Source organism: Petromyzon marinus, chromosome 4, assembly GCF_048934315.1.
Source record: "Petromyzon marinus isolate PM22_M1 ecotype Great Lakes invasive population chromosome 4, UKy_Petmar_22M1.pri1.0, whole genome shotgun sequence".
Lineage (NCBI taxonomy): Eukaryota > Metazoa > Chordata > Hyperoartia > Petromyzontiformes > Petromyzontidae > Petromyzon > Petromyzon marinus.
The window spans coordinates 17,220,361-17,246,477 of record NC_133670.1 but is presented as its reverse complement, the minus strand read 5'-3'; the positions used below and the strand labels follow the sequence as shown (position 1 = coordinate 17,246,477).

General features: G+C 46.5%; 1 protein-coding gene across 5 annotated transcripts; it reads left to right on the top strand.

Annotated features, from left to right (window-relative positions):
- Positions 1 to 252: 252 nt before the first annotated feature.
- PPIG (peptidylprolyl isomerase G) lies at positions 253 to 26,116 on the top strand. Of its 5 annotated transcripts, XM_032945877.2 has the most exons (18): positions 253 to 495; positions 1,681 to 1,757; positions 2,421 to 2,518; positions 2,643 to 2,717; positions 2,905 to 3,012; positions 5,817 to 5,861; positions 6,623 to 6,710; positions 9,119 to 9,148; positions 10,038 to 10,177; positions 10,327 to 10,552; positions 11,674 to 11,805; positions 12,852 to 12,939; positions 13,098 to 13,261; positions 13,657 to 17,202; positions 18,351 to 18,476; positions 19,451 to 19,516; positions 21,570 to 21,656; positions 22,666 to 26,116. In XM_032945877.2, the coding sequence occupies exons 3-18, from the start codon at positions 2,461 to 2,463 to the stop codon at positions 22,778 to 22,780; spliced, it is 5,094 nt and encodes a 1,697-aa protein (XP_032801768.2). In that variant the 5' UTR covers positions 253 to 495; positions 1,681 to 1,757; positions 2,421 to 2,460; the 3' UTR covers positions 22,781 to 26,116. The 5 variants fall into 5 exon arrangements, with proteins under 5 accessions (XP_032801768.2, XP_075915180.1, XP_075915159.1 ...); XM_076059065.1 differs by lacking the exons at positions 253 to 495; positions 1,681 to 1,757; positions 2,421 to 2,518 and adding an exon at positions 6,149 to 6,173 and having other exon boundaries at positions 2,699 to 2,717; XM_076059044.1 differs by lacking the exons at positions 253 to 495; positions 1,681 to 1,757; positions 2,421 to 2,518; positions 2,643 to 2,717 and having other exon boundaries at positions 2,909 to 3,012; positions 5,817 to 6,173; positions 6,623 to 8,351.
- Position 26,117: the final 1 nt, after the last annotated feature.

The following is a 26,117-nucleotide window of genomic DNA, read 5'->3' as shown; positions in this document are numbered from 1 at the left end:
TCGAAGCGAGGCGCGCGTGTGCGCTCTAGAAAATTAAAAGCGCCTAGTAACGCTGCCGTCAGCAGCGCGGACATGACCGAGCAAAACTGATATTTTATTTTAAAATCCACGTTACAATCGCCCAGGAAATAATCCCACGTTATGATCTCACTTCACAATAAGCAGATATTATATATTTCAATATATGAAAAAAACGGTAGGTGACGTCACACGCGTAGACGGTTTCCGGTGTCGCGCGATTTCCGGGGAGGGGGGGTCACCGCGGGGTCACGGCTCCTCTCGCCCCTCCCCGTGGTCGTTGCGAGGCCATCACTGGGCCGCCTCGGGTCGTGGCAAATTCGCCGTCGTGCTCGGTCGATCGATCGATTGATCGCTCGCTCGCTTGCTCCCAATAAACCGGCGGTGGTTGCCGTCAGCCAGCTCGGCTGTCTCGTCGTGAATTTGACGGGGCGCAGGTCGGCGGGGCCGGAAGGCGCGCCGAGTGTTCGGACGGAGGTAAAAGAAAAAGGCGGCAGTGGTTTTGGGCCTTCACTTTTGTACAGTGGGCGCGCGGGGGGTTTCGTCTTGTTGCTAAAACTCGGCACAGTTGTCCACTGCTGCTGTAACGAGTCAACAGTCTTAACTTGACCACCGGTCAATGTAAGACTGTAAGACTGTCGTCCGTCTGGAAACGTTCTCACAATTCCATGTTTATCAGGGCCCGTAGAATAATGGTCTCCGGCTATAATTCACTGCATATCTCTTGCAATTATCAGAAACGTCGCCTTTTATATATCGCGTTAAAGCATCTGACGAATCTGTTGACAGTTTGTGTTGGGAGTGGTGAGTTTGTGGTCCTGGCGGAGGGGGCTGGGAAAGGGTGGGCGGGGGAGTCACTCCACAGTCACATGCCGGGGTCTCTTGAGTTGTAACATTCGTGAAGGGTGGACATTAGGTCCACTGATTGCATCAAATGCTGCAGACTGGCCCGCTTCTCTTATTGAATTATAATTGTCTTCACTTTGAAGAATTGATAGTGATGGTGGTGATGTGACTCGACCATCCTGGGCATTGTTTTGTGTTAAAGAGCCTACGATTGAGGACCATGATGCTTTACCAGATAAACAGTTTTGATTTCTAGTACGGCGTATCGTTTTCTTTACTGATAAATTAATGTTTACATGAGCTAATTGGATATGTGAAGGGACATGTTTACGATACTGAATTGGTGGAGGGCACGGTTCGTTATTGGGAGTGAACTTTGCACAGAACGTTTCATAGTTGCAAAACGTGTTTTTGGGAAGAAAAAATTCATAATATTTAATTTAACTTCCCTTTATTACATGAGAAAATATGCACTATACAATGCTTTTTCATCCTTATACATGTCTTGTAGAAATGCTTTTGTCGTGGAAAAATGTATCTTAAAGTAGTCAAATTTTTGAAAGTAAATAAATGTTTTTCACTCAATAATTTAAGAAAAATATCTTCCAAATATATACAGTCAAAGTTTGTGGGGGAATGAAACGCTTATATAATGTATATTATTTTGAAGAAAAACTGCATTTGCCTTCAAGCTCCACAGACTAACTGTGAACTGACCTTCGTTTCTCAGCTCTTGTCACTCGTTTCTCCACAGCTTGAAGTTCTTCATCTTGTAGAAAATACGTTTATTAAAGCTTCTCCATCCTTGTATTCTAGAGATACCACAGTGCTGCCAAAATACATCCAAGATGGACAGTTTCTGACAGTGTGGCCCCTTCAAGCTTCACACATAGGTACGGCTTGTCATTCCGTCTTACTAAACACAACACAACATTTCAAACGATATTTTTTCTTTTGTACACACCATTTCACGCTATGCTTAAGGATTATGTGGTCAAGCTCGAAAGGACAGTGCAGCTGAGTTAATTCTAGCAGCGAGCAACCCGATTCACTTGTTTTTCTGTGAGTGCACATGGGAGTTGACTGTCATGCAAGTCATTGCAAACTGAACGCATTCTGGGAGCACTCTTTTATTTTGAGCCACATTCTACTCTTGAATATCCCACATTTACAACTAAAATCGGAAATTATAATCGAGTCAAACCATTCTGTGGATCGGACAGCATCACGGTAAATGTTGACACAATAGTAGTCGAGTTTGGCACTCGCTGGGCTCGCTGTGTCCTCACAGCTGACGCTTACCAACAGCTGGTCCCGTCTATTCGTGGCCTGACCTGCCGTTAGAGAATGCGTGCACATGAACAAGACCCTTACTTCCCCTTAACTGTCAGAGCTAACTTCCTGCTATCGATTCTATTGCCTGTGTTTAGCCCAAGTGCGTGCGCACAGATGTTAAGTTGTGAAATGTAATCTGCGCAAAGTGTTTTTATTATGCTGATGTTGCTTATTCATTAGTGCCATCCCGTAAAGGATAGGTTTTTTTTCTGGAAGTTTAGGACGTCAAGTGTCTTTGGAGGTCGTGACGCATGGTCAGTCATGGGTGTGAAGCAAAGACCAAGGTGCTTTTTTGACATCGCCATCAACAGAATCCCTGGTAAGTGCACCCTACTCAGAACAATATCACTGCATTTCGGTGTCAACCAGTTGCATAGGGGTCCTCTGTTATTTATTTATCTGAAAAGCATGTTAAACATCTGCGGTTTGCTTTGTGCCAACAGCTGGGAGGATCGTGTTTGAGCTGTTCTTTGACGTTTGCCCAAAGACTTGTGAAAACTTCCGATGTCTGTGCACAGGTAATGATAGCTACATCCTTTGCATAGCAGTGAGAATAACTGCCACCCTTAAGTTACATTCCTGATAATGCTGTGACAAACCAGTACTTTTGTTCATGTTCTTGCGGTCATAAGTCATACTTTTTTAAAAGTTGTACATTTAATTCTAAAGATTTTTTGTCATAAAAAGTGCAAATGCTTCCTTCAGGTGAAAGAGGAATTGGGAAAATTACTCGGAAACCCTTGCATTTTCGAAGCACCTCATTTCACCGCATCGTGAAGAACTTCATGGTGCAAGGTGGTGACTTCAGCGAGGGTGAGTTTTATTGGAGGGGTGTTCTTTGTTGTAAGTGGGAATATTGTCACCTTGCATTTGTTCATCATCATCAGCAGAAATGTATCCACTGCTAGATGAAGGCCTCACTAAGCTGTGGCTCTATCTCATGGTCCTGTTATGTGACAATCCATCTAGCAATTGCACACAAGTGGAGTGCATCTCTCAATCTCTGAGGTGGATCTCCTTTCAGGCAAATTTCCTCCTTTACTGCCACTCTGTCCTTAGTCTCAACCACATAAGTCTTCCCTTCTAGCGACGTGTCCTGCACAAGCCCACATTTCTTAAGCCAATATGATGTCTCTAACTTGTGTATCTACTGTAATGTGCTGCCATTTCTGTCTCTGCAAATTCAAAAATGCATTTATTCATGCTTCTTTGCACATTTTTTTACTTTTCCATTGTCATTGTCCACGTTGCTGATCTACTAGTCATTGGCTTCATTAACACCATTAATACAGATATATTTCTGTATTTTATTCCAATTTTGGTTTCAGCATCATAGTCATCATTAGACTAAAAATCTATTGTAATCTCTTCACGATCTAGGTGGAACACTTTCCAACATGTTTTGCTATCGAGCAATGTCGTACACATGGCAGTGAAACTTGAATCCTTTTGTAAATTAAGTGAAAGACCTCATTTAATGTGATGAGGTTTTTGTGCAGTCATTGCTGACCATAGTGAGACCATAAACTGACTATACCTGATAACCCAGTTTAACCACAGGTTGGCTGAATCTGGATATGATACCAAGATCTTATCAGTGCTGGCTTGGTACCCTAATTCTTGAGTCGCCCAACCACCAATCTTCACTCTGTTCTTATTCTTACAGTGAGGGAAAAAAAGTTTTTGATCCCCTGCTGATTTTGTACGTTTGCCCACTGACAAAGAATTGATCAGTCTATAATTTTAATGGTAGGTTTATTTGACCAGTGAGAGACAGAATAACAACAAAATTCAGAAAAACGCATGTCAAAAATGTTATACATTTATTTGCATTTTAATGAGGGAAATAAGTATTTGATCCCCTCTCAATCAGTAAGATTTCTGGCTCCCAGGTGTCTTTTATACAGGTAACGAGCTGAGATTAGGAGCACACTCTTAAAGGGAGCGCTCCTAATCTTAGCTTGTTACCTGTATAAAAGACACCTGTCCACAGAAGCAAGCAATCAATCAATCAGATTCCAAACTTTCCACCATGGCCAAGACCAAAGAGCTCTCCAAGGATGTCAGGGACAAGATTGTAGACCTACACAACGCTGGAATGGGCTACTAGACCATTGCCAAGCAGCTTGGTGAGAAGGTGACAACAGTTGGTGCGATTATTCGCAAATGGACGAAACACAAAAGAACTGTCAATCTCCCTCGGCCTTGGGCTCCATGCAAGATCTCACCTCGTGGAGTTGCAATGATCATGAGAACGGTGAGGAATCAGCCCAGAACTAAACGGGAGGATCTTGTCAATTATCTCAAGGCAGCTGGGACCATAGTCACCAAGAGAATAATTGGTAACACACTACGCCGTGAAGGACTGAAATCCTGCAGCGCCCGCAAGGTCCCCCTGCTCAAGAAAGCACATATACATGCTCATCTGAAGTTTGCCAATGAACATCTGAATGATTCAGAGGACAACTGGGTGAAAGTGTTGTGGTCAGATGAGACCAAAATGGAGCTCTTTGGCATCAACTCAACTCGCCGTGTTTGGAGGAGGAGGAATGCTGCCTATGACCCCAAGAACACTATCCCCACCGTCAAATATGGAGGTGGAAACATTATGCTTTGGGGGTGTTTTTCTGCTAAGGGAACAGGACAACTTCACCGCATCAAAGGGACGATGGACGGGGCCATGTACCATCAAATATTGGGTCAGAACCTCCTTCCCTCAGCCAGGGCATTGAAAATGGGTCGTGGATGGGTATTCCAGCATGACAATGACCCAAAACACACGGCCAAGGCAACAAAGGAGTGGCTCAAGAAGAAGCACATTAAGGTCCTGGAGTGGCTTAGCCAGTCTCCAGACCTTAATCCCATAGAAAATCTGTGGAGGGAGCTGAAGGTTCGAGTTGCCAAACGTCAGCCTCGAAACCTTAATGACTTGGAGAAGATCTGCAAAGAGGAGTGGGACAAAATCCCTCCTGAGATGTGTGCAAACCTGGTGGCCAACTACAAGAAACGTCTGACCTCTGTGATTGCCAATAAGGGTTTTGCCACCAAGTACTAAGTCATGTTTTGCAGAGGGGTCAAATACTTATTTCCCTCATTAAAATGCCAATAAATTTCTAACATTTTTGACATGCGTTTTTCTGGATTTTGTTATTCTGTCTATCACTGTTCAAATAAACCTACCATTAAAATTATAGACTGATCATTTCTTTGTCAGTGGGCAAACGTACAAAATCAGTAGGGGATCAAACACTTTTTTCCCTCACTGTATATATCGACCTGCTTATGACCAAATCACCCGGATTGCACGCGAGCTCATCAGATTGTCAAAGCTAATTACCAATGACTGCTGTTCATTATAGGTGCTACAACTGGTGGGCAAAAGAGGGCAGTGCATCAAAACACATTTTTGTACTGTGTTTTTATGCGCTCACATCTATGCTCTGCCTCAAACCCACACTGACGAGCGTTGGTGTTTGGTGAAATGACTCCCAATCCTTGCAGGGTGTGTGGATGCATTCATTCAGCAGTGGATTAACAAATGGCTGTACATGTACAGTACAATTACAATGTTATAAGAAAATGTATATGGATTTCCATAACTCTGTCATTTTATGCAGGTAATGGGAGAGGTGGCGAATCAATTTACGGCGGTTTCTTTGAAGGTGAGTTTGCCTTGCTCGTTACAGCTGCTGGCTGCAATTGACACTGTCAAAACATCTCCTATCCTCACTTATGCACACAACACATGCGCTAGCGTAAATTAAATTGATTTATGTTAGTATTGGTCGGTGCATATCCTCAGCTGTGTGTTGAATATCTGGTGCGTGCGCACAGTCTAAAGGCCATTTCCAGCGATGGTAGCTTTTGTGTTAGGTGGAAACTTAGCACCTCTTTGACATCTGTCTGCCTGTTTCACCTGAACACTCTTAACTTATTGTTTTATTTATAGACCGATGTTCTTTGCATTCCACAAGGTGAGTACAGCACATAACAAAAAACTGTGTTCTCCAAAAAATGGTGTTTGAACAAGAGGTAGGTTTAAACATGTTCAACATTACATAGGTCATCTGCCTTGCAACTTATGATGCGAAAAATACCAAATGAACACTTGCAAGTGCCATTTTTCTTTTCAGGCTTAAACGTTTACAGTACGTTTAATAGAGTCTCTTGAAATATTGGATCGACGAGTTTTTATTAGCGCGCTTGCTATGCCGATGACCTTTGTTAGAATAAATTAATTGTGAAATGTTTCCATGCAAAAATGTCAATACTTTAAATTATGGAGAAGGATAGACCTATCTGTAACCTAATTAAGAATGGAAATGATTGTAGTAATGGACAGAATTGCATTGCTGTATTTTTTTAAACATGTCAGGGCTCAGTCGATCTGTTTTTTTACACAATCACGTTTATTTTGGCACAGATGAAAATTTTCAACTGAAGCATGACCAGGAGTTTCTGCTTTCCATGGCGAACAGGGGCAAGGACACCAATGGCTCCCAGTTCTTCATGTGAGTGGTGTATGTGGCTCGTGGCCATGTGGCCACACCCAGCGTGTGGGCCTGGTGCCATCCCACTAGTCGTTGGCCGCGGCACTGTGCAGCTAACTGACTGGTCAGCTGGCTGGCTAGCTCATTTGTTAGCTAGCCAGCTGGCTAGTTGATTGGCGGGTTGGAGTGTTTGATCACTAGCTGGCTGCTGGCCCATTAATTGATTCGCTGGATGGCTCCTTAGTTCACTCGCTGGCTGACCTTTTCGTTAATTGGCTGGCTCGCTGGCTGATTGACTTGTCTGTCAGCTGGCTGTCCAGCCAGATGATTCCTGTTATTATTTAGTGAAGTGTTAGCTTTTTAGTTGGTAATTTTAAAGGCGTTTCTTTTGTGTCTTTTCTGTTCATGAACTGATTATTACACGTTTCAATAATTGTTCTGTTATGGTTTCTTTGGATTGGTTTAAACAGATCCAAATGCAAGGTTTGAGTAAAATGAGATAGTGGCAAACAGTAGGATCCAGACATGTAGCTGCCACAAGGATGTTATGTTGTACATGTTGTTAATTGTATGTTATGTACCAACTATTAATCTTTCTTCCACTGATATCTTGCTTTACTAACAGTTGTCTTCTATCGTGTAGATCCAACCGTGTTGCTTTACACCATTCCCAGGGCCCTGCCACAGTTTAACTCTGTAGCTGCAAAACCACAGTTGCTTGATGTGTGACATGACCTGTATACCAGTAACCAGTGGGCAAATTTGCCTAAAAGTGTGTGTCTTTGTTCAGCGATGGTGCAGTAGTTCACACATTGCACTGCAACCCCGGAGATCTGGGTTTAGTTCCTGGCCATGGGTAGATAACACTAGTGACAAGTGGTATCTCAACCTGTACTGGGCCCTCCCGTTAGCTTTTACTTTATTGGGGCGAAGGGTGTTAAACAGAACTAGGGAGACAAAGACTGCTGGGCGTTGTTCTGGCCACACCAACTCAAGGGTATATGGCTTACCTCAGTATGAGCCCACAGCTGTTTGAGGTTGTAAATATTTTTCTTTATTTCATGAAGTTGTGATCCTGAATAGTGACATTTGCGCAGCAGGCGGCAGTGAATTTTGAAATACCTGTTATTTACCCACGTGTGCCTGGTAAATATATACCAAATACACTTTCTTTTATAGGTTATTAGCTGCTTTGCTCATGTATAAATCGGTTCACACAAAACACCAGCGAAGTGTGGGCCCCTGGAATTGGCAATTAATAAGCTGTGGAGTAAATTAGTTTGTGCATTACTGGGTGGTGTTCCTCTGAAACTCCACAGCGTGAAAGAGAAACATGCCAGCTTTGGTTTCTCAGCTTCCTGCTGTCAAAGTTAGAATGGTATGTTGGCTTAATTTAAGAAACGGACAGCCTTCCAAAAAATCACATCAACTCGTTTTTCCAAGAGCTGGAATGTGCCATTACAAGCTGTGGGGGTTGAGTTGGAGCCAAGACTATGTTAAGTTTTTGAATTTCTGTCAGGAATTGTACTTTACGATTGCTGTACTTGAATATGTGTGCAAATGTTTACATTACATTAACACTTTTTTTCTGGTGTTAAAATTTCTCTCTTGCCATTTTTGTGTAAAATTTGCAGAATCATTGTTACCCCCTCTGCTATCAAGGTAATGTACAGGACTTCACACCGATCCGATGCAGTTTCCTCTCAGTTCCAGACATTGAAATTCCATTTTCCTGTGACCCTCTTAATCAGTAGCAAATGTCACAGCTGAGATGCGCCCTTGAGCCCTTGCTCGTGGCTGGCATGCCTTCCACTCCCGCGTCGCTGCATTGGCTGCATTTCCTCCGATATCCGCACTTTTTAAAAATTGTTTTCAGCAGTTAATGTACTGCATCATCTTCATTACACAACTGTGCACTAATGCGTTACAGATTTATTTAAACTGCCAATGGATTTCGCATTTTCGGATGTCACTAAGTAGCCACGGTGGCAATGTAGCCTGCAAAAAATAAATCCAATGGAGCGGTGAACCAGATGCGGCGTTGTGGACATGTGTTTTGGCGTGCGGCGTTAAAAGCTGTAATGCAGCATAGCGCGGAAACGGATGGCTTGTGTGAAGCAGGCAGGGGCGCTTTCCGCTCAAACTCGTATGTCGATTCCACCTATAGATGACGGTCGCGGTCCAAATTGCGTTTTGTCTCGTGAGTTATCCAACACGTCTCCGCGTTTGTGCCGTGCGATGCTGGAGGCGAAAGCTCGGAGAGTTGATCTGTGCGTTTGTCTCCCTCTTTTCCTCCCCCTCCTCCCCACGTGCTCTGTGGCCACTCTCCATTCACACGCATGCACTGACACCCACCCACCCTGCCTCGCCACCGCACGCGCGCACGTGTGCCCGTGTTGATCCGGTCTACGCTTGACTGACCACTGCAGCACCACCAAGCCGGCCCCTCACCTCGACGGGTCAGTGCGCTGCTACTTGCTCTATTTTGTGCTGAAGCTTAAATGTTTTGGCCTTGTTCTTGACGCCAACTTATAAATACAGCAGCCACTTTTGTGTATGATCACCTGTTTACGAATGACCATTGGCATTTACGGAAAGTGCTCGTGAAAAGTAAAAACACAAAACCTCACTACCTACGACCAAATCCTTAATTTAGCTAATCTCACAAGATATCGGCGAGGTTGTGCCTGCTTAGTAATCAGGTGCGGGGCTAGTTAGGAATATTAGGTGTTGAAGGCTCGGCTGCGATGTGGCAAGTACATAGCAATACAATATTGGCTTCTGTGCGGAGCTTTGAGCATTATAATCTTTAGTAATTATGGTACTATATAAATTAAAATATTTAATATTGCCTAGTAAAGTCTTGTCTTCTCACATGCCAAATACTAATTCATGTAATTGGCCAAATGTCTCAATGCAGGACAGTCTTAAAAATAGTCTTGAGACTCGGTGGTGCTTTCTCATTTATATAAATTACGTTATTATTTGTATCATGCTAAGCCTGCAGGGTGTGGAACTGGGGTACGGTAGTTAGCGCATGACACTTGGATCCCAGCAAACTGAGCTTGATTCCTGGGCACAGCTAAATTCAGTGGTGAGTGATATCTAAAACTGTCCGCGGTCCCCATTCCCCCATAATCAACCGACACTGACTAGCATGGTGAAGTTTGGTTAACCCCCAAGGCCGGCATGCTGGAGACATCCATCAGTGGATTGACAAAGGACTAAATTTGTATTCTTAATGTGGGAGGGAGATCACTTTTCCCTATGCATTAAGTGGGGGCATATGTTGTAGGTTCAGTAAATGGTCAACAGTCCGAGGTCACGATCACTTTTTTTTCGCCACAGAGAGCACGTCGTGTTCGGACGCGTCCTATCCGGCCAGGACCTCTTGAAGGAGATTGAGAACCAGAAGACGGACGCCAACAGCCTACCGTACGCAGACATTCGCGTGGTGCATTGCGGAGAGGTCAACGAGCAGCTACGAGGTGCAGGTCACGTCGGTTACATGCTTGTCTGTCCTTTCGAGTCTACTGGAAATTATATTCTGGAAAGATAACCTTGTAACGTCGGCACGTACATCACCTGAGGTCCACCGGACATTGTGACTCAAACACTCGCTACCGTGTGCCTACAGGCGAGAACGATGGGCTCCGTACGGGGAGCCGCGACCGCCACTCGTCCCGCTCGGCCTCGTCCCATTCGGACTCGGACAGCGAGGCTGAACGGGGGAGTGGCGTTGCGGGCGGGACTGGTGGGATGCGTAAACGCAAGGCGGTGGATGAGGACGTGTCCTCCAGGGGTGCAGACTCCAAGCGCCCGAGGCCGGCGCACTGGGCGTCCCGGAGATCTTCCACCGGGAGGTGGGTGACGGCATCGATTGTGTCTGAGCTATCGCACTTGCGGTACTTGGTCGTCTCTCCCCTACTCGCCGACATTTCTTTGTGTCCCAGCAGCTACTGTTTCCTTCACAGCACTAGTACAGTTCACGCTCAATTATAAATGGGCATGTTATCCAGATTGTCGATTAAATTAGCTCATTTGCACCGTTTACAAAGGCACTGATTTAATTATTGGCTGCTCATCACTCGTTTTGCAGTCAATGCCCATGTGTCTACAAAAACATTGATATTAACATAACTGTCATGCTGAGAATGTACAGTAAACATGTCCTTTTATAATATAGGCCAATTTTGTGAATTTTGTATAGAAGTGGAAATATTGCTAAGAGTAGTTTTTGTTTTTTTATTTCAATCGTTCATGAAGAGGGTAAGTAAACCTTCATATACATCCACAAATAAACACCTTTTTAACATAAGACAGTGATTAAAAGTGCAATATTCCCAGTATAACAATTGTACAACACACCACCTCAAACAATTAAATAACAGCTTTAGCAGTGGTGTAAAAACACATCCAACAACTTTTGATTTAAAGCTTTCGTGACTGCAGGGATTCATATTCTTGGTTCTTTCGGTAAAGTCACATAGAAGGGAAACAATAAAATAAGAAAAATATTTTAAAAATATTATTTTGTTTCCCTTGTATGTGACTTTACCGAAAGAACCAAAAATATACATTCAACAACATTTGGAAAAAGGCGGTTGACCAAAATTTTTGCTTATTTTGTTTTGTGCTGCAGGGCAGTGTTAATGGTGAAGTTGGTGAGTTTGAAAAATCGTATTGCATCCAAATACCCCCCAGAAGATAATCAGTTCTTCTAGATACATAGGTTTGGTACCCCGGCCTGTCCTACACAAATCTGAGAACAATAACTCAAAGTCAACTGCAGAATTACTGCACTGTAAACGGATTAGCTTTGGCCTTCATGGAAATGGTGGGGTTTTGTTAATGAAAACGGATATACAGGAACACTCCACTCGTGAATTAACTCAGTATTTTGAGACACCGTGTTCGGGGATGCAACACAGTGCAGCAGTCCCTGTCAATGATCCTCTTCGCATGTCCGGTTCCGTTTGTGAAGCTCGTCGAGCCGCAGCTCCGATGAGGAGCTGTCGTCGCCGAGACGTCCGCGCCGCACCGTGCAGCCTGACCTGATCCCCGCCGTGCCGCAGAATAGTTTCCTGCTGCGGGGGAACTCCAAGCCCAAGAGCAGGTGAGCGAGGCATGGGGTCACCTAACCAGCAAGCCATCCACCTAACCACACACCCACCCAGGCATCTCCCCACCTACCCAGCCACCCACCTGGCCAACCACCTTCCCACACTCCATGAAAGCAGCACACATAAATGCATGATGGAGGGCCAGAAATTGAAACATTTGGGCTCCAATTGTCCATGTAGATATCTCTACACCCCAACCTGGTGGCCAGGTTGGGCAAATTTGTTGTATCCAATGGTGATGTGTTTTTAGGTTGTGAAATCTTTTACAAATATATATATTTTTTAAATGCATCCTTTTTTTGGATCTACTTTTGCAAATTGAGCAATTTTGGATTCATTTGGCCAGAAGTTTTTGGTACTTCATAGCAAGAGCCCAACTATAAGAGCAGATAACAGCTCATGGAATGTAGAACTGTCCATCTTCAACAGAGGCAACATGGTTATTTTTACATTCACACCTTTGTGATGTTAAACAGATGTTACTCGCCTTGTCACCCCCAACCGCAAATGAACACTTAACTCGAAGCTATATCCTAACATTGACGCAGCCACAACGTATCTTTGCTCAACGACAAGACCTATGCGTTGCACAGCCCAGCTTAATCACATCGCCACTATTATGTAGCAGGTGTGGCAAGACACAGGTATTGCCTAATACTAATGTAATGTATTTACCTGGAAACCCTCACGTTGCTTTTTAAGGAGGCTTCTGCTCTGGTATGTTGGGCGAATTTCATTTATGAGTGTTGTATAGAGGAAGAAGCCAGAGTACCCAGTGAAAAACCACACAGGTGGGATAACACTCAAAGGTCTGAACAGACAGTTCACAAACCAAGTTGTTGTATTGGTATTTTCATATCACTTCACAGCCCAATGGGTTTGAGAGATTCACAAATCTGAGCATGATCTACCAATCATTACCTCTCAAAGTGTTGGACCATTGGCATGCATCACCTGCACACCCATGATCACCTGTAATGCCTTGCACCACTGTGCGATTCACTGTCGTGATGGTTAACATACCATGACCTCTCCTTAGTGACGCCCTGCCGGGCCGGGGCAAACCCACCCAACACCAGCCGGCCGTTTCCAAGTCTGGCCGCAAGATCAAGGGGAGGGGCACTATGGTGAGTGATTGCCGGGTCACCATCTCTCTCCAAACAATCTCGTCAGTGCGATGCCTTAAGACTGTGGAGGTAGTGTCCCGCGGTCCCTGACAGTGTTGTGTATCCCTGCGCGTGCGTAGCATTGCCACGGTCCCTGACGCTGCCCTCTCTGTGCTTAGCGTTATCGCACGCCCTCGGGCTCCCGCTCGGAGTCAGAGGCCGCCGCTGGGAAGGTGGAGAGCTGGCGCAGCGAGACCCCCCCTCACTGGAGGGAGGAGATGAACAAGACAAGGAACACGGCGCCAGCACAGAGCAGCCAGGGCCGCTGGACTAAGGGTGACAAGTATGTGGTGGCTGCTGGCACTTGGCACTGCTCGTTATGGAGTCTTGTGTGCTCCTCGGTGTATGAATGCTAAAGTGAGGTGTCAAAGTTTGTCATCAGCATGCGTCAAAGTTTCTCATCGGCAGTGTAGTAGTGTATGGTGGTACAGTGTGGTGACACTACGTTTCTCTGTGGTCGTGGTGGTATCGTGTAGCGATGTTCTGTAGTGGAAGCCCAGTGTGGCAGTGGAGATGGTGTGTGCTTGGTGGTGTTGTGCAGTGGAAGTGATACTGTGTGGTGGTTTACAGTATTGTGTGTGTTGGTGGTGTTGTTATGCAGCTGTGAGCTTTTATAGTGATGTAGCTGTTATGGTCATGAGGGTGAACATGAGTGACTCTCTTGTTGCGTGCGCTCAGGCTGGCAGAGTACGAGCGCAAGGACGAGCACCGCTCCCCATCTCCCTGGTCGCACGACGGCTATGTGGAGGAGCGCGGCCAGTCAGAGCACAAGAAGAAAAATACCAAAAAGGCAAAGCACAAGAAGAAAAAAAAACACAAGAAGGATTCTGAGAAAGAAAAATCTCCGGCAAAATCCATCGAGCCACCCTCCTCGCAGTCCAGTCTGAGGTCCGAGTCCATTGACATTAGCCGAAAAAATACTTTACAGCCCCTTCTCCAAACCCCAACAGATTCCAAGGTTTTAAAGAAATCCAGCGACGCCACCGGTAAAACACTCTCGGATCGGTCACGAGATATCTCGAGTTCAAGGTCACGCTCCAGTTCTTTATCACGTTCTTCACGTTCGAGTTCGCAGTCGAGCTCCCGGCTGTGGTCTCGCAGGAGAAGCTACTCCACGTCACGCTCCATTTCCCGCTCGCCGTCCCGCTCACAATCCTCCACCAGACCCCGCCGCTTCCACTCGAGCCGCGGACGTTTCGCCAGGGCTCACCGCGGGTCGCGCTCTAGCACGGAGTCGCGCTCGTACTCCAGGTCGAGGTCAAGGTCGCGCCGGCGGTCGTACTCGCGGAGGCGGTCGTGCGGGCGATCTTACACTCCCCGCGGCCATTCCTCCTACTCCTCGCGCTCTCGCTCAGGTTCACGGGCCAGGGTGGCCCCCTCCACAGCACGGCCAGCTGCTCCCCAAAACCCCGTCGCTGTCAAAGCAGCCGAGATTGCCAGGGTGCTGGCGCCCGTATTGGTGCCGACGGATGAGCCTGCGGCACCTCTACCCCCCATGAGTGACAGCCCTCCACCCTCGCGTTGGAAGCCGGGGCAAAAGCCTTGGAAGCCTTCCTATCTCAACACCAAAGAGTCTCGTGGTAGTGCCGCGACTTTCCCTTCCGTTGTCTGGCACCCTCCACTGGCTGTTGAGGGCGACAAGCAGATGGCGCCGCAAGCGCCGCAGAAGCAGAGCGTCGCCTTGGAGTCGGTGATTGAACTGGATGGACAGGTGCTGATAGAGGAACCACAGGGCATGAAAAGGAAGCACAGTCCTGCGAGGGTGAAGACCGCATCCAGGTCGCACACAAGATCACGCTCCTCTTCCGTTTCCATGGGCAAGGAGCTCCACATCTCGTCACGCTCCAGGACGAGGTCCCCATCGCGATCGGATGCGCGTGCCAGCTCCAGGTCTCCGTCTCACTCGTGGTCCCCTGACTACAAAGCCCACTCTCTATCCAGCTCTACGTCCTCCTCGGACTCCAGGCGTGCGGCTGTACGAGCCGAGCCCACGGAGCCGGAGCGGCCTGCAGTGAGTGGTGCCAAGGAACCTCCCCTGTCCGAAGGGGAGCTCTCACACTTGTCAAGTCGGCCATCCGACGTGGACTCCGCCTCCAGTGGGGTGGCGTGCCTCAAGCGCAGGAAGAAGCCGAAAGGCCTGAGGAAGAAAAAGAGCAAGAAGAAGAGGTCCCACCGCAAGAAGCAACAGAAAGCAACGAACGAGAGGGAGGGCAGTTCTGCAAGCGCAGATTCAGGCCAAGCTGAATTGTGCCCCTCCCGTTCCAATGGCGACAAGAATACCCGGGTGCGCCCCGCCCCAAGGCCTGTGGGCAACACCGAGAAGGGCAGAGCACATGACAGTCATTCGAAAAAAGATGGCGACAAAAAGAAGAGAAAGAAAAAAGTGGCAGAAAAACCGAAGGGAACGTTTCACTGGCAGCCACCTCTTGAGTACGGGGAGGAAGAGGAGGAAGAAGAGGAAGAATCGCGTGGTGACAGTCTGGTCACAGCAGCTGGCACCAGTGACAAACAGGGTCGAGGAGAGGGCAGAGCTGATGACATGGTGACCGAACAAGTGTCTCGTGGTGCTGATAGCGGTGGTGGTGTAATTGGAGTGGCGGCGGCGGCAGCGGTGGTCCATCTTGAGGCTGTGAGCAGCACGGACGTGCGCATTGGAAGTGGAGGTGGCATCCCACCGAGAGTAGTCGGTGCAGTTGCCCCTGTAGAAGAGACTGCTGAGATTACTAAAGAGAAACGCTCAGCATTGACACCTCCGATTGACGAATCTGTTGAGGAGTTTGAGAAACTTGAAAACATAAATGGCGCAAGTGCAGACCCGGATAAGTGTGCACATCAACTGGAGGCAGCTGATGAGCTCACGGAGTTGAATGTAGCCATGCCAGATGAGGTAGGGCCCATGGACGTGTCACCTTTGAAGGACATTACAGAGCACGCCACGGACACCTGTGTTAGAATGTCTGCAGAGAACGTACCGGACAAGACCTTCGACCCACACGAAAGTGTCTCCCTGTGCACCAAGACGACACCTGAGCCCGGTTGTGAGCTTGCTGGTGAATGCTCGTCAGCACGTGCAATTACACCAGACGCAGAGGGAGCCGTAGAGTGCGCGAGTAGTCCATGTGTGGACGCTCGCAGGGGACACAGAGATGCAAGAGACACTCCACGCGAATCTGTCACAGAGCAGCTGAAAACGGTGACGGCCGCTAACGTGGGTGCAGCAGCGAAGACGGAGGAGCGACGAGCAGAAGCAGCAGACAGGGTGGACGAGAGAGAGGAGGATGCGATGAGCCTGGATGAGGATGAGTCGTTGTCCGTCGTGGAGGTGCACGTACCTGCCCTCCAGGTGGAGGGTATCAAGCTGGAGCCAGAAACTCCTTCACCTGCAGTGTTTGTCGGCAGTGACGCCGTCCCAGAGACGAGGGCAGTGACGTACACCATTTTATCGGACAAGTGGAAGCCTGTGAAGGAAACCCAAGCGGTCCTCTCTGTCGCCACTGCCAAGGTGGAGAGGGCAAACCGAAAGACGCGTGCCAGCATTGGCGCGGGCGGAAAAGCCGTGCTCAGCGGAACGGTTTCTGTCGGCAATCTGAAATGGAAACCTGTGGAGGGACCAAAGATTTACATATCGCCCAAAGTGGCGGTGTCCAACTTGCCTGCCAATTCAGCCAGTGCTGGCTTGAAGGAGGATCCTGAAACTCGGTCAGACAAAGTGGTCGGCGTGGGTGGGCAGCTCCCCCGAGTGGGTGTGAAGCCAGTGCCGGGCAGTGGAGACGCGGCAATCAGCCGGGAGAAAGCGTCCACTAAGGAAACCTCGCGGAAAGACTCATTGAAAGTTCTCGACATGATCAAGAAGAAAGCGGTGAAGCCAGGCTCGCTCTTCGACGAGCTCAGCAAGACGATGAAGCAACGGCGACATCAGCGACCGCGAGCCAAGTCGAGCGACGGCTCCAGCGACGAGGAAGACAACGATTACAACGACGACGACGACGGTTGTGGCGGCGGAGGAAGCGGCGGTGACAGTGTTGGCGGTAGAAGTGGCAAGAGGGATGGCAGGAAGCGGCGGAGCAGCAGGCGGAGCTCGAGGCGGCGCCAACGACGGCCGGGGCAGAACAGCGGCAGTCGTGAGAGTTCCCGGAGTCGCAGGGCGTCGCGCTCCAGCCGCTCCAGCAGCTCCGAGTCACGCTCTCGCAGCCGATCGCGCAGCCGCTCGAGATCCTCGCACGGGTAAAAACCGGCCATGTGAAACCAGTGGATGGTGTGGTGAGGTGCTCCCCTCCACTGGTGACTCTGAGCCAGTCTTGCAAAATCCACATTCACAAAGCGGTTCTAATTTTATCATTCCCAGATGGATAATGGGTTGAGTTGACTAATAGTAGCCAGGCTTTTTATTCACACCTTCCAATTTGGGAATCCAGCACGATAACCACAGAATTATGGAGCATACGTACAGCGGTTACTTAAAAGTACACACAGTTAACTGTTGATTAATCACACTACTGTAATCGGTGGGGATAAGTAGGTTTCTCAGTTAATAGAGCAATAATAAGAATTATCTTGGCCATCGAGGAGAAAGAGAAGGTATACTGGTGAGAGGAGTGAGTTGGTAGACCTGAGTGAGAGCAGGGACTTGGCTAGGTCCACTAACATACATCAACATACACCCACATCAAATCATACATGAATAAATTATACATTTACATTTCGCACACTGTGCACATATGAAACACCTATAGCAGGGGTCGGCGACCTGCCCTCCGGAGCCGCATGCGGCTCTTTAAAGGCTGCTTTGTGACGTTATGCGCATGTAATTGCTGCTCTTGAAATATTTAGTTTTTTACCAAATTCGAACAAGATTGGCTCTTGTTATTTTGGTTACCGACCGCTGACCTATAGTCTAGATTTATTCCTCTATAAATTAACACAACTGAATATAGAATAGTACCACTGGAGTTTCCAAATATTCACTTCATCATAGATTCATACTAGTCTAGATTCAATTATATATCGCAATATATTTATAAGCTTAACAAAGACCCATTGTTAATACACTGCTGCATGAAGGCCTCGCCATGCCATGTTGGTTATGGGAGTTGTTTATCAATACTTCACCATGCTGGTTCATACATCACCACTGATATTAGCCGTAGCTGGGATTCAAACTCAGGATAGGCAGGTTCATAGCGCAGAACATTCGTCACTGCACCACTAAGGAGTCTATGCATTCACACCGCTATAGATTCACACTGTAGAGTTTACATGCGCATTCTATGCTGAACATTTTTTTATCAGATTGTGACCCCGTATAGAGCCAGTTTATGGACTTGAGCAGGAGCGAATTGTTGAATTGTCATGTCGCTCACGGCGTGGTGCAGGTCAGGCCGGCGCCACGTGGGCAGCAGCCGAAGACGCGTGCGGGGACGCAGCCGGAGGAGTTGGAGCCACGCTCGCTCGTGGAGAAGCTTATCCAGCTCTGACCGCAGCTACCGGCGCCGCAGGAGGTGAAGTGGGAGGGATGGGGGGCCTGTTCAGGTCAAGGGTGGTGGAGAAAGTGGGTAGTAGGATCTTGGAGCGTGGTAATAGTATGCTTTCCAGGTAATGGAAAAAACGCGTCCAAAGCGATTTGTGGCAATTGTAACTGTTCATGGGTAGATTTTATTATTTGGCCCCTGCAACTATACTATACTTAGTTGCCATCTGACGCTCGACGTTGAGCTGTAGAAACCCAGAGTGTGGGCCCATTGGCGTGGAAACCAGAGGGTGCACAACGTCAGTGCTGCTGGTGGCGGCAGTGAGACCAGGATTCGTAAAGTTTGTCCTCGCAGAATTCGGTCCACTGCTTGGATCCCGCACCTCCGATTAGCATAGGTGGCCACGTACGGTGCGAAATAATTTCAACATACTTACACTAGCTTCCGAGGGGGGGCCCTGGTACTGATAAGGAGCGCGATGTGAATGTAGATACATTGCCCCCCAAAACGGATAAATGTGTATGTGTTGTGTGTCTCTCTGTGTATGTTGTGTGTCTCTCTCTGTATCTGTGTTGTCTCTCTCTGCTTGTGTGTCTGTCTGTGTCTCCGTGTCTGTGTTTTGTCTCTCTCTCAAACTTAGTTCTCCCTGATGACGGTTGCTTGTGTTGCAATTGAAACGTCGTACTCTATTTAATTTATTTTCTTTCGACGTGACTTTACCGAAAGAACCAAAGGGATACCTAGTTCTTGAAAAAAAAATATTTAAGCCTGCATGGTGGCTTGTCATTCACCATTTTCGAGGCGTGGGTTAAAGGATTATGTAGAGATTTGTGCAACTCTCAAACTTTGCTGGGATACGAGTGTCCAGGAGATGGCAGGACAGCAAGCGGATCCTTGACCTGTCTGTACAGAGGATCTTTTTCTTGTTCCCCATTATGCGAGTGGCGGGTTTTCCCCTACGTACTTCGGCTTCCTCCAACGCGCGCGTGTCGCTGTCCCCGCAGGTCATACAGCCGCCACTCGAGGTCACGGTCTCGCAGCCGCTCCCACAGCCGCCGCAGCCACTCGAGGTATCGAGTTCTCGCTAAAACTCGCTCGTCAATTACCGACACCACAGCACCACCAGCAGCAGCCGCCGCCACACCAGAGTGACAACAATCACCGAATTCACTGGCAGCACCCACATCAACATAGCACGAATGCCAGCATGGAAATTGGAAAACGCTGTCACCACACTGGCAAGCACCCACAGCACCGCACGGCATGCTCATGAGCTGCACCGCGCCACTGTGACCCGTTCACTCAAAGTCATTGTTGGCGAACTGGGGCTTGAACACCTTTAAAAGAGCCCATTTATTAAACTGGCCCTGTAGTGATGTCCCATGCCCATGTGCATTGCTGTCATGTCCACAGTGCACATTGTGATCCAATAAAGTCGCCACTTTGGTCTTGTAAACACAAAGCCTGTGCGGCTCTGCATATTTAAGTAATGTAAGCGCTTTGATAATGATTAACACCAGGCGAGCTTGTGCACGCACTGTTCTGATAATTTGTGTAGACAAACAACATTGCACTCTGCTCTTACCAAGATTGAGTGGTTGTGCCGTTGCATTATGAGTGAAGAGAATTGGAAGGGTCATCCATGGCAGTTATATCTCCAGGTTCATAAATGTTGAAGCTTGATATTACTCTTCTTTGGTTCTTTCGGTAAAGTCACGTAGAATGAGAATACAATAATAAATTGATAAAATAAAATAACACAATAAAATTCTCACGACGTTATTTTATTTTTTCAATTTATTATTTTATTCTCATTCTACGAGACTTTACCGACAGAACCAAAGAAGATGAATCCTTGCAGCCACGAAAGCTTTAAATCGAAACTTGATATTACTCTCAAGCTCGGCTGGAGCAGAACCGATTTTTGGCCCAAACCACCTGAAGACAGTACCTAACATCTATGAAATTATGGTGATGATTATCATATTGGTGTTGATGAATGAGAGGTTGATGAAGTTGGTAATAGAGGGAATGCTAATGATGAAGAAAGTGTTGAAGATGGTTATGAGGATGGTGATATCTACATGGCAGCGTTGGCATGGTGGCTAGTAGGCATGGCCATGGTGATTGATCATTAAGATAATTATACATGTATATAATCATGCGTGTGACATTGCCTATTTAATATTCATCGAAATTGTTAGTGTTACATTTATGCCAATGAAGTGAACAATGCTTTACGAATTAGATTAATTTTTGTTTTAAACAATACAAGTGAGGTGTTAAAAACGAGAATTAATAAATATCTTCATCTAGTGCAGTGTTTATTAACCTTTACTGCAGCCTTGTGCCTCTTTGGTTCTCAACCATAAACAAATTATAATGTTAATAAATATATAGGTTTGATGAAACAAAGTCGTTGTACTTACTTTCCCGTGCTTAATTTGTGTTGATGATTTACCATCTAAATAAATCTGGCATGTCTCGCACCCCCAGAAAGGACATCTCGCACCCCCAGGGAGTGCATGCATCGCAGGTTAAGAACCACTAATCTAGTGGTTAGTATAGTCACTGCATTCCCAGTCAGCAGGATCTACCTCCACCCACACTCGTGGTAATGGCCCCCCAAATACTCTTACCCTGTCATGCTCCATGTCAGGTTTAGCACAAAAAAGACAAGACAAAATGCATATGATTATTTAACTTTTAGATCAGCACCTAAAATGTGCCCCAAGTTGTTCTGCACGAGTTGGAAGCTTCAGGAATGAGGAAAGCACTTTCAAAATTAGAAGCACGCCATTATTGCTCTGTAGTGACATCGTTGTAACATTACTCCCATATATTTTAATAAATCGGTATAGTGATGTTCCTGGATTCTGCCCATGTGGACACTTACTGTAACTTTGAAGTGTTTTTTTTTCCCCAGTAACACAGCTTTCAACCCATGTAGATCAGTCTAACACACACGATATTAGTGTGTAGCTACAAGGTAAGAGCTGCTTGAGCAAACGCTCCTGTCATTCAGTATTTGGGAGCCTTTGTCTTTGCCCCCCCCCTGCGCCCCTGGTCACGTGCTTGTGCGCGTGTGCACTGTCATGACTGACTCACACCATCTCTCCCCAGGCGCTCATACTCCTCCCACGGCAGCTACCGCAGTACGAGTCGGGGTCGCGGCCGCCGCAGCTCAACCTCCGACAGCGACAGGTCACGGTGTGTGATGGCACAACGCATTCCTCCACATGCACTTCCACATCACACACTGATAGCAGAGCAACTTTTGAACTCGCTCAGCCGATCGTCAATACTGTCTGCAGTGTGTCTGGGTGTGTGTGTGTTCATCCGAGCTGTGGCACAGCGGTTAGCGTGCTGCACTGCACACCCGGTGACTCGAATTTGATTCTCACTCACGGCCAACATCAGTGAGAATTTTATGAACTGGTTTTGGGCCTCCCCTAGGTCGACTCGGCCTCAAACGAGTATCTATTGCAGTGTGTAAACATCGCCACTAGGAAGACAAAGCCGGCCTGGCGTGGTACTGGCCACCCACCCCCTTGTTTGCCGTGCCTGCCTTCATAGGTGCTCGCTAATGGCACTTGACCCTACAGTCTGTTCAATCTTTCCAGGGGATCTTTGTCTTTGTTCATGGGTATGCGAGTTTGTGGGTGGGTGTGTGAGGATTTATGTGTGTGGATGCAAGTGTGTGTGTTTGAATCTGTATCTGTGGCGATGTGTGTGTTTGTGCATGTGAGTAGCTGTTATGGCATTTTTTGCGTGGGTGTATGTAGGTATGGTAGTATTTGTACATGATTGTGTGTTGAAAGAGGTCGTCCAGTGGTTGTTGCACTACACTACAAACCCAACGACCAAAGTTCACTGGCCGCTTCGATCACATAGATACTTGCCGCTTCGATCGTTCGCTTTCAGCATTTCAAATATTCGCCAGGATACCCTTGAAACCATCCACTGGCTCCATTCACCAACCTCAACATGAATATATTGACATTGCAAGTCTACTCCTCACCATACAGTGGAAGAAGATGAACAGCACTTCCCCCAACAGTTTGTAATGCTGAACAGATGCAATCTTTGAGTAGACTTGTATGGATGTTTAGTGGTGTGAGGCTGTGAGGGTCTATGGGAAAACGATCTCCCCCCTAACCCCCCCCTGTACCATGCTCTGCGATGAGGTCTCGCTGTTAACCTGTGCCTCTCGTTCCAGAAGGAGCAGGACACGCTCACGCTCCCGTTCTCGCCGGACGTCGTCGCGTTCGTCCAGCGGCAGCGGACACGGCTCCTACAGCGGCAGCGCCAGTGCGAGTAGTCGCTATAGCTAGGACGAGCGCAGAGTCAGGGGAGCTGGAGGGTTCTCGCGGGTGCCGTTTGGGTTCCGTGTGGGAGAGGGAAAATACGCTGGGCGAAACCGTGCCTACATCGCAGCTGGTGTGTAAACGGGAACTACATCCTTGAGAGTTGCACCACACGGTGGGAGTGGCACTACGGCGCTTGTGCCACCAGGTTAGATGCACAACAAGCAAGTGTACGCCACAAGTAACGTACATCGCGAGAGACTGAGCACTGCACCCTGGGTGCGACGATCTTGCGCCGTGCCCTATGCAGTCACACCACTCCTTGTGGACATTCACCCAACACTCTGGGCACAATTACGCCACACCTTGGACAAGCACTTGTTCGCTATACCCTGCGGACAGCCACACCACACGATGGGTGGAAAGCATTATCCTGCGCCCTGGAGTCGCACACTCGAACCAACTACTCACGGCGCAATGGAATCCATGCAGTGATGACGCTGCTGTGATGAGCAAAGTTATCGGCTGGATCACACCTCAAAGCTCTCCTTTCAGTAACAATGAGGGCAGTAGAGTTAAAGGGAAAGTTTCTTGATGTTTTTTTTTTTAAATAAATGCTGAAACAAAATTAACATCTTGTAAAATTCAAGGCACTGCAAATGATTGGTGGTGGTGGTGTGTAAAGGGTGAGAAGCAACAAAGTGATTTTACAACTCGAGGAAATTTTGATTTAAAGCTTTCGTGACTGCAGGGATTCATATTCTTGGTTCTTTCGGTAAAGTCACGTAGAAGGGAAACAATAAAATAATACGTGACTTTACCGAAAGAACTAAGAATATAACTCGAGGAAATGTTTCCAGAATTGTAATTTTATAGCAGCCAAGTTCATTACTTTGTGACAAAGTAACAATTATCACGGGGAAAATACTCACGGGGTTTGCTTCTCCACCTTGTTCCTGCGTTTCATAAAAGCCTCAAGTTCTAAACGTCAACGCCGCTTCGATGCTGCAGACAAGGTCACTGTCCCTGCCAGATTCAATGCCTGTGCAAGAGTTAATCATGCACGTGACTTGATTTATTTCGATCCAGTCTCAATGCCAACCGTGGAACGCTGCATCATGCGCCGTCATTTCATGGCTAGTTTGAGGCTGCTGATGTTCTGAATGTATTGCTAGGCTCGGTGAGCAAAACAAAGTGAGACCAGTGTAAAAAATCTTGTTCCCTTTGCAGGTGATGTTGGCCAACATTGTAAAGTGCCAATGTAGGTCAACATTGTCAAATGCCAATATAGGTGAAGCAAGAATAGGTTAAAAAATGTTTGCTGCAGCCATGCCAAGTCTTGTTTGAAAGCTAATTTTGTTTCATGTCATTAAGACCGCTCCGCATGATGGGGTGCAGTAGTCTTGGGCTGAGCTGTGGTGAATATAGGCACACTGACAGTACATTACAGTGATATAATTATTCTTGTAATCTGTTACTTGACAAAAAACTATATTTTATATTCACACTAATAACTGAATTTATTGCATTTAGCACAATATATTGTATGTACATAAACGTATGTACTGTATGTTACGGAATAGCTGGCCTATTTGGCCCAGAAAATCTTGTCTTTTAATTTTGAGAATAGTTTCCAGTATGTGTTAATTGTTGGGTGTACTGTACTTTGTTGTAAATTCACCAACACCCTAAGCAGAAACCTTTTCATCTTTGAGTGTTATCCCTTCATATGCTTGGCATTTCTCCAGCTCCTCTGGTTTCTTCAATGTCTGGTTATTTCATACTCCGTGAAAGTCATACTTTCCTAGCAGGCTTTCTAAAAATTTTGACTGGGTGAAGACTTTACTGGGTAAATATTAATTATTACGGAGCATCCAACACCATCTCCTTATGGAACTAGTGGTGGGAAGATAGGTACTTTTCTAGCTGAATCTTGTCACATTCTGATATTTTTAAACGTATTCGTGGTTTATTTAACACAAACGAAAGCATACATTTGGTTTCTGGAGAGTTTTTTTATCACTTGGAAAGTTAAATAGAGGCTGTGGGCTGTGTGTGTGATGCACGCTCACGTTGATGCCTTTGGTGACACTGCGAGTAAGAACGTTCAACACTGCCCTTTGTAAAATTTTTGAACAAAAAATCTACACAGAACATGAACCTCTTCGGCTGCTGTAAATAAATATGAACAATAATGGTGTTGGTTTGTGAAACTTTTTCTCTGTGGTGCTATCATCACTTGCACACATTGCAGTCATCACAAAGGCAAAATGCAATTCAGTTGGAGTGTCAGTGCTCCCTTTCCTTAAAAAAAGCAGGCCCAAATGAATTGCAATTGCCCTTATTCGTATCATAAGACTAAAGGAATGTCCATTCCGAACCCTGCAACTGGCAGTTTTCGCCGTGTTAAGAGAACAGTATAGGAAAATGACTTCACAGACTAATTCTCGCCTTTAATATACCACAAATGTCGCATGTCAACCCATCAAAACATTAAAGTCTTACAACTAGAACTTTCGATTTAAAGCTTTCGTGACTGCAAGGATTCATCTTGGTTCTTTCGGTAAAGTCACAATGAGAATAAAACAAAATAAGACAATAAAATTCTCACGTTTCGGCCACAACACAAGTGGCCTTCAGGTGAAGGAACAGCGCTGTCGTCCCGACAGTTCCTTCACCTGAAGAAGGCTACTTGTGTTGTGGCCGAAACGTCGTGAGAATTGTCTTTTTTATTGTTTTATTCTCATTCTACGTGACTTTACCGAAATAACCAAGAAGAATTAGAACTTTGCTAAATAAAGTGACGACCCAAATTCCAGTATTTTTGTGAAATCGGTGACTGCACTGACAGTAACTTGACAACCGATTTTAGTCACAGGTAGCTTTAACTCCAGTCCAAACCAGAATCATAACGGAGCCAGCTCGGTGCTCCTATTCTTAAGTTCAAAACCCAGCAATGATACTGTGTCCCGTCTTAAGAATGAGAATAATTTTTCTTATTGCTCGGGATCCACAACAGAGATGATCATTGCTTGTTTGAGCATTAGAATGTTGATTTCATTAATATTCCTGGAGTGTGCATACACTATAGTTGACATTACACGGTTCACTGGAGTTATGTTATTTAGTTTTTTTGTACGAGACATGAAGCTGTTCATAACTTGAGTTTGAACCTGTTCTGAGTGAAACCAATTAATCTCCCAAGCCATAATTTTTCTAAATCCAAATGAGAACATTTGTTTTTTTTTATTGTTCTAAGTATAGACTCGACTGCAGTTGTGCCAAATGTCAGCTCTCTAATCCTTCTGAAATAAAATTTACATCAGTCACGGTTGCCTAAGTGTAATAAAGGACTTCCACGACG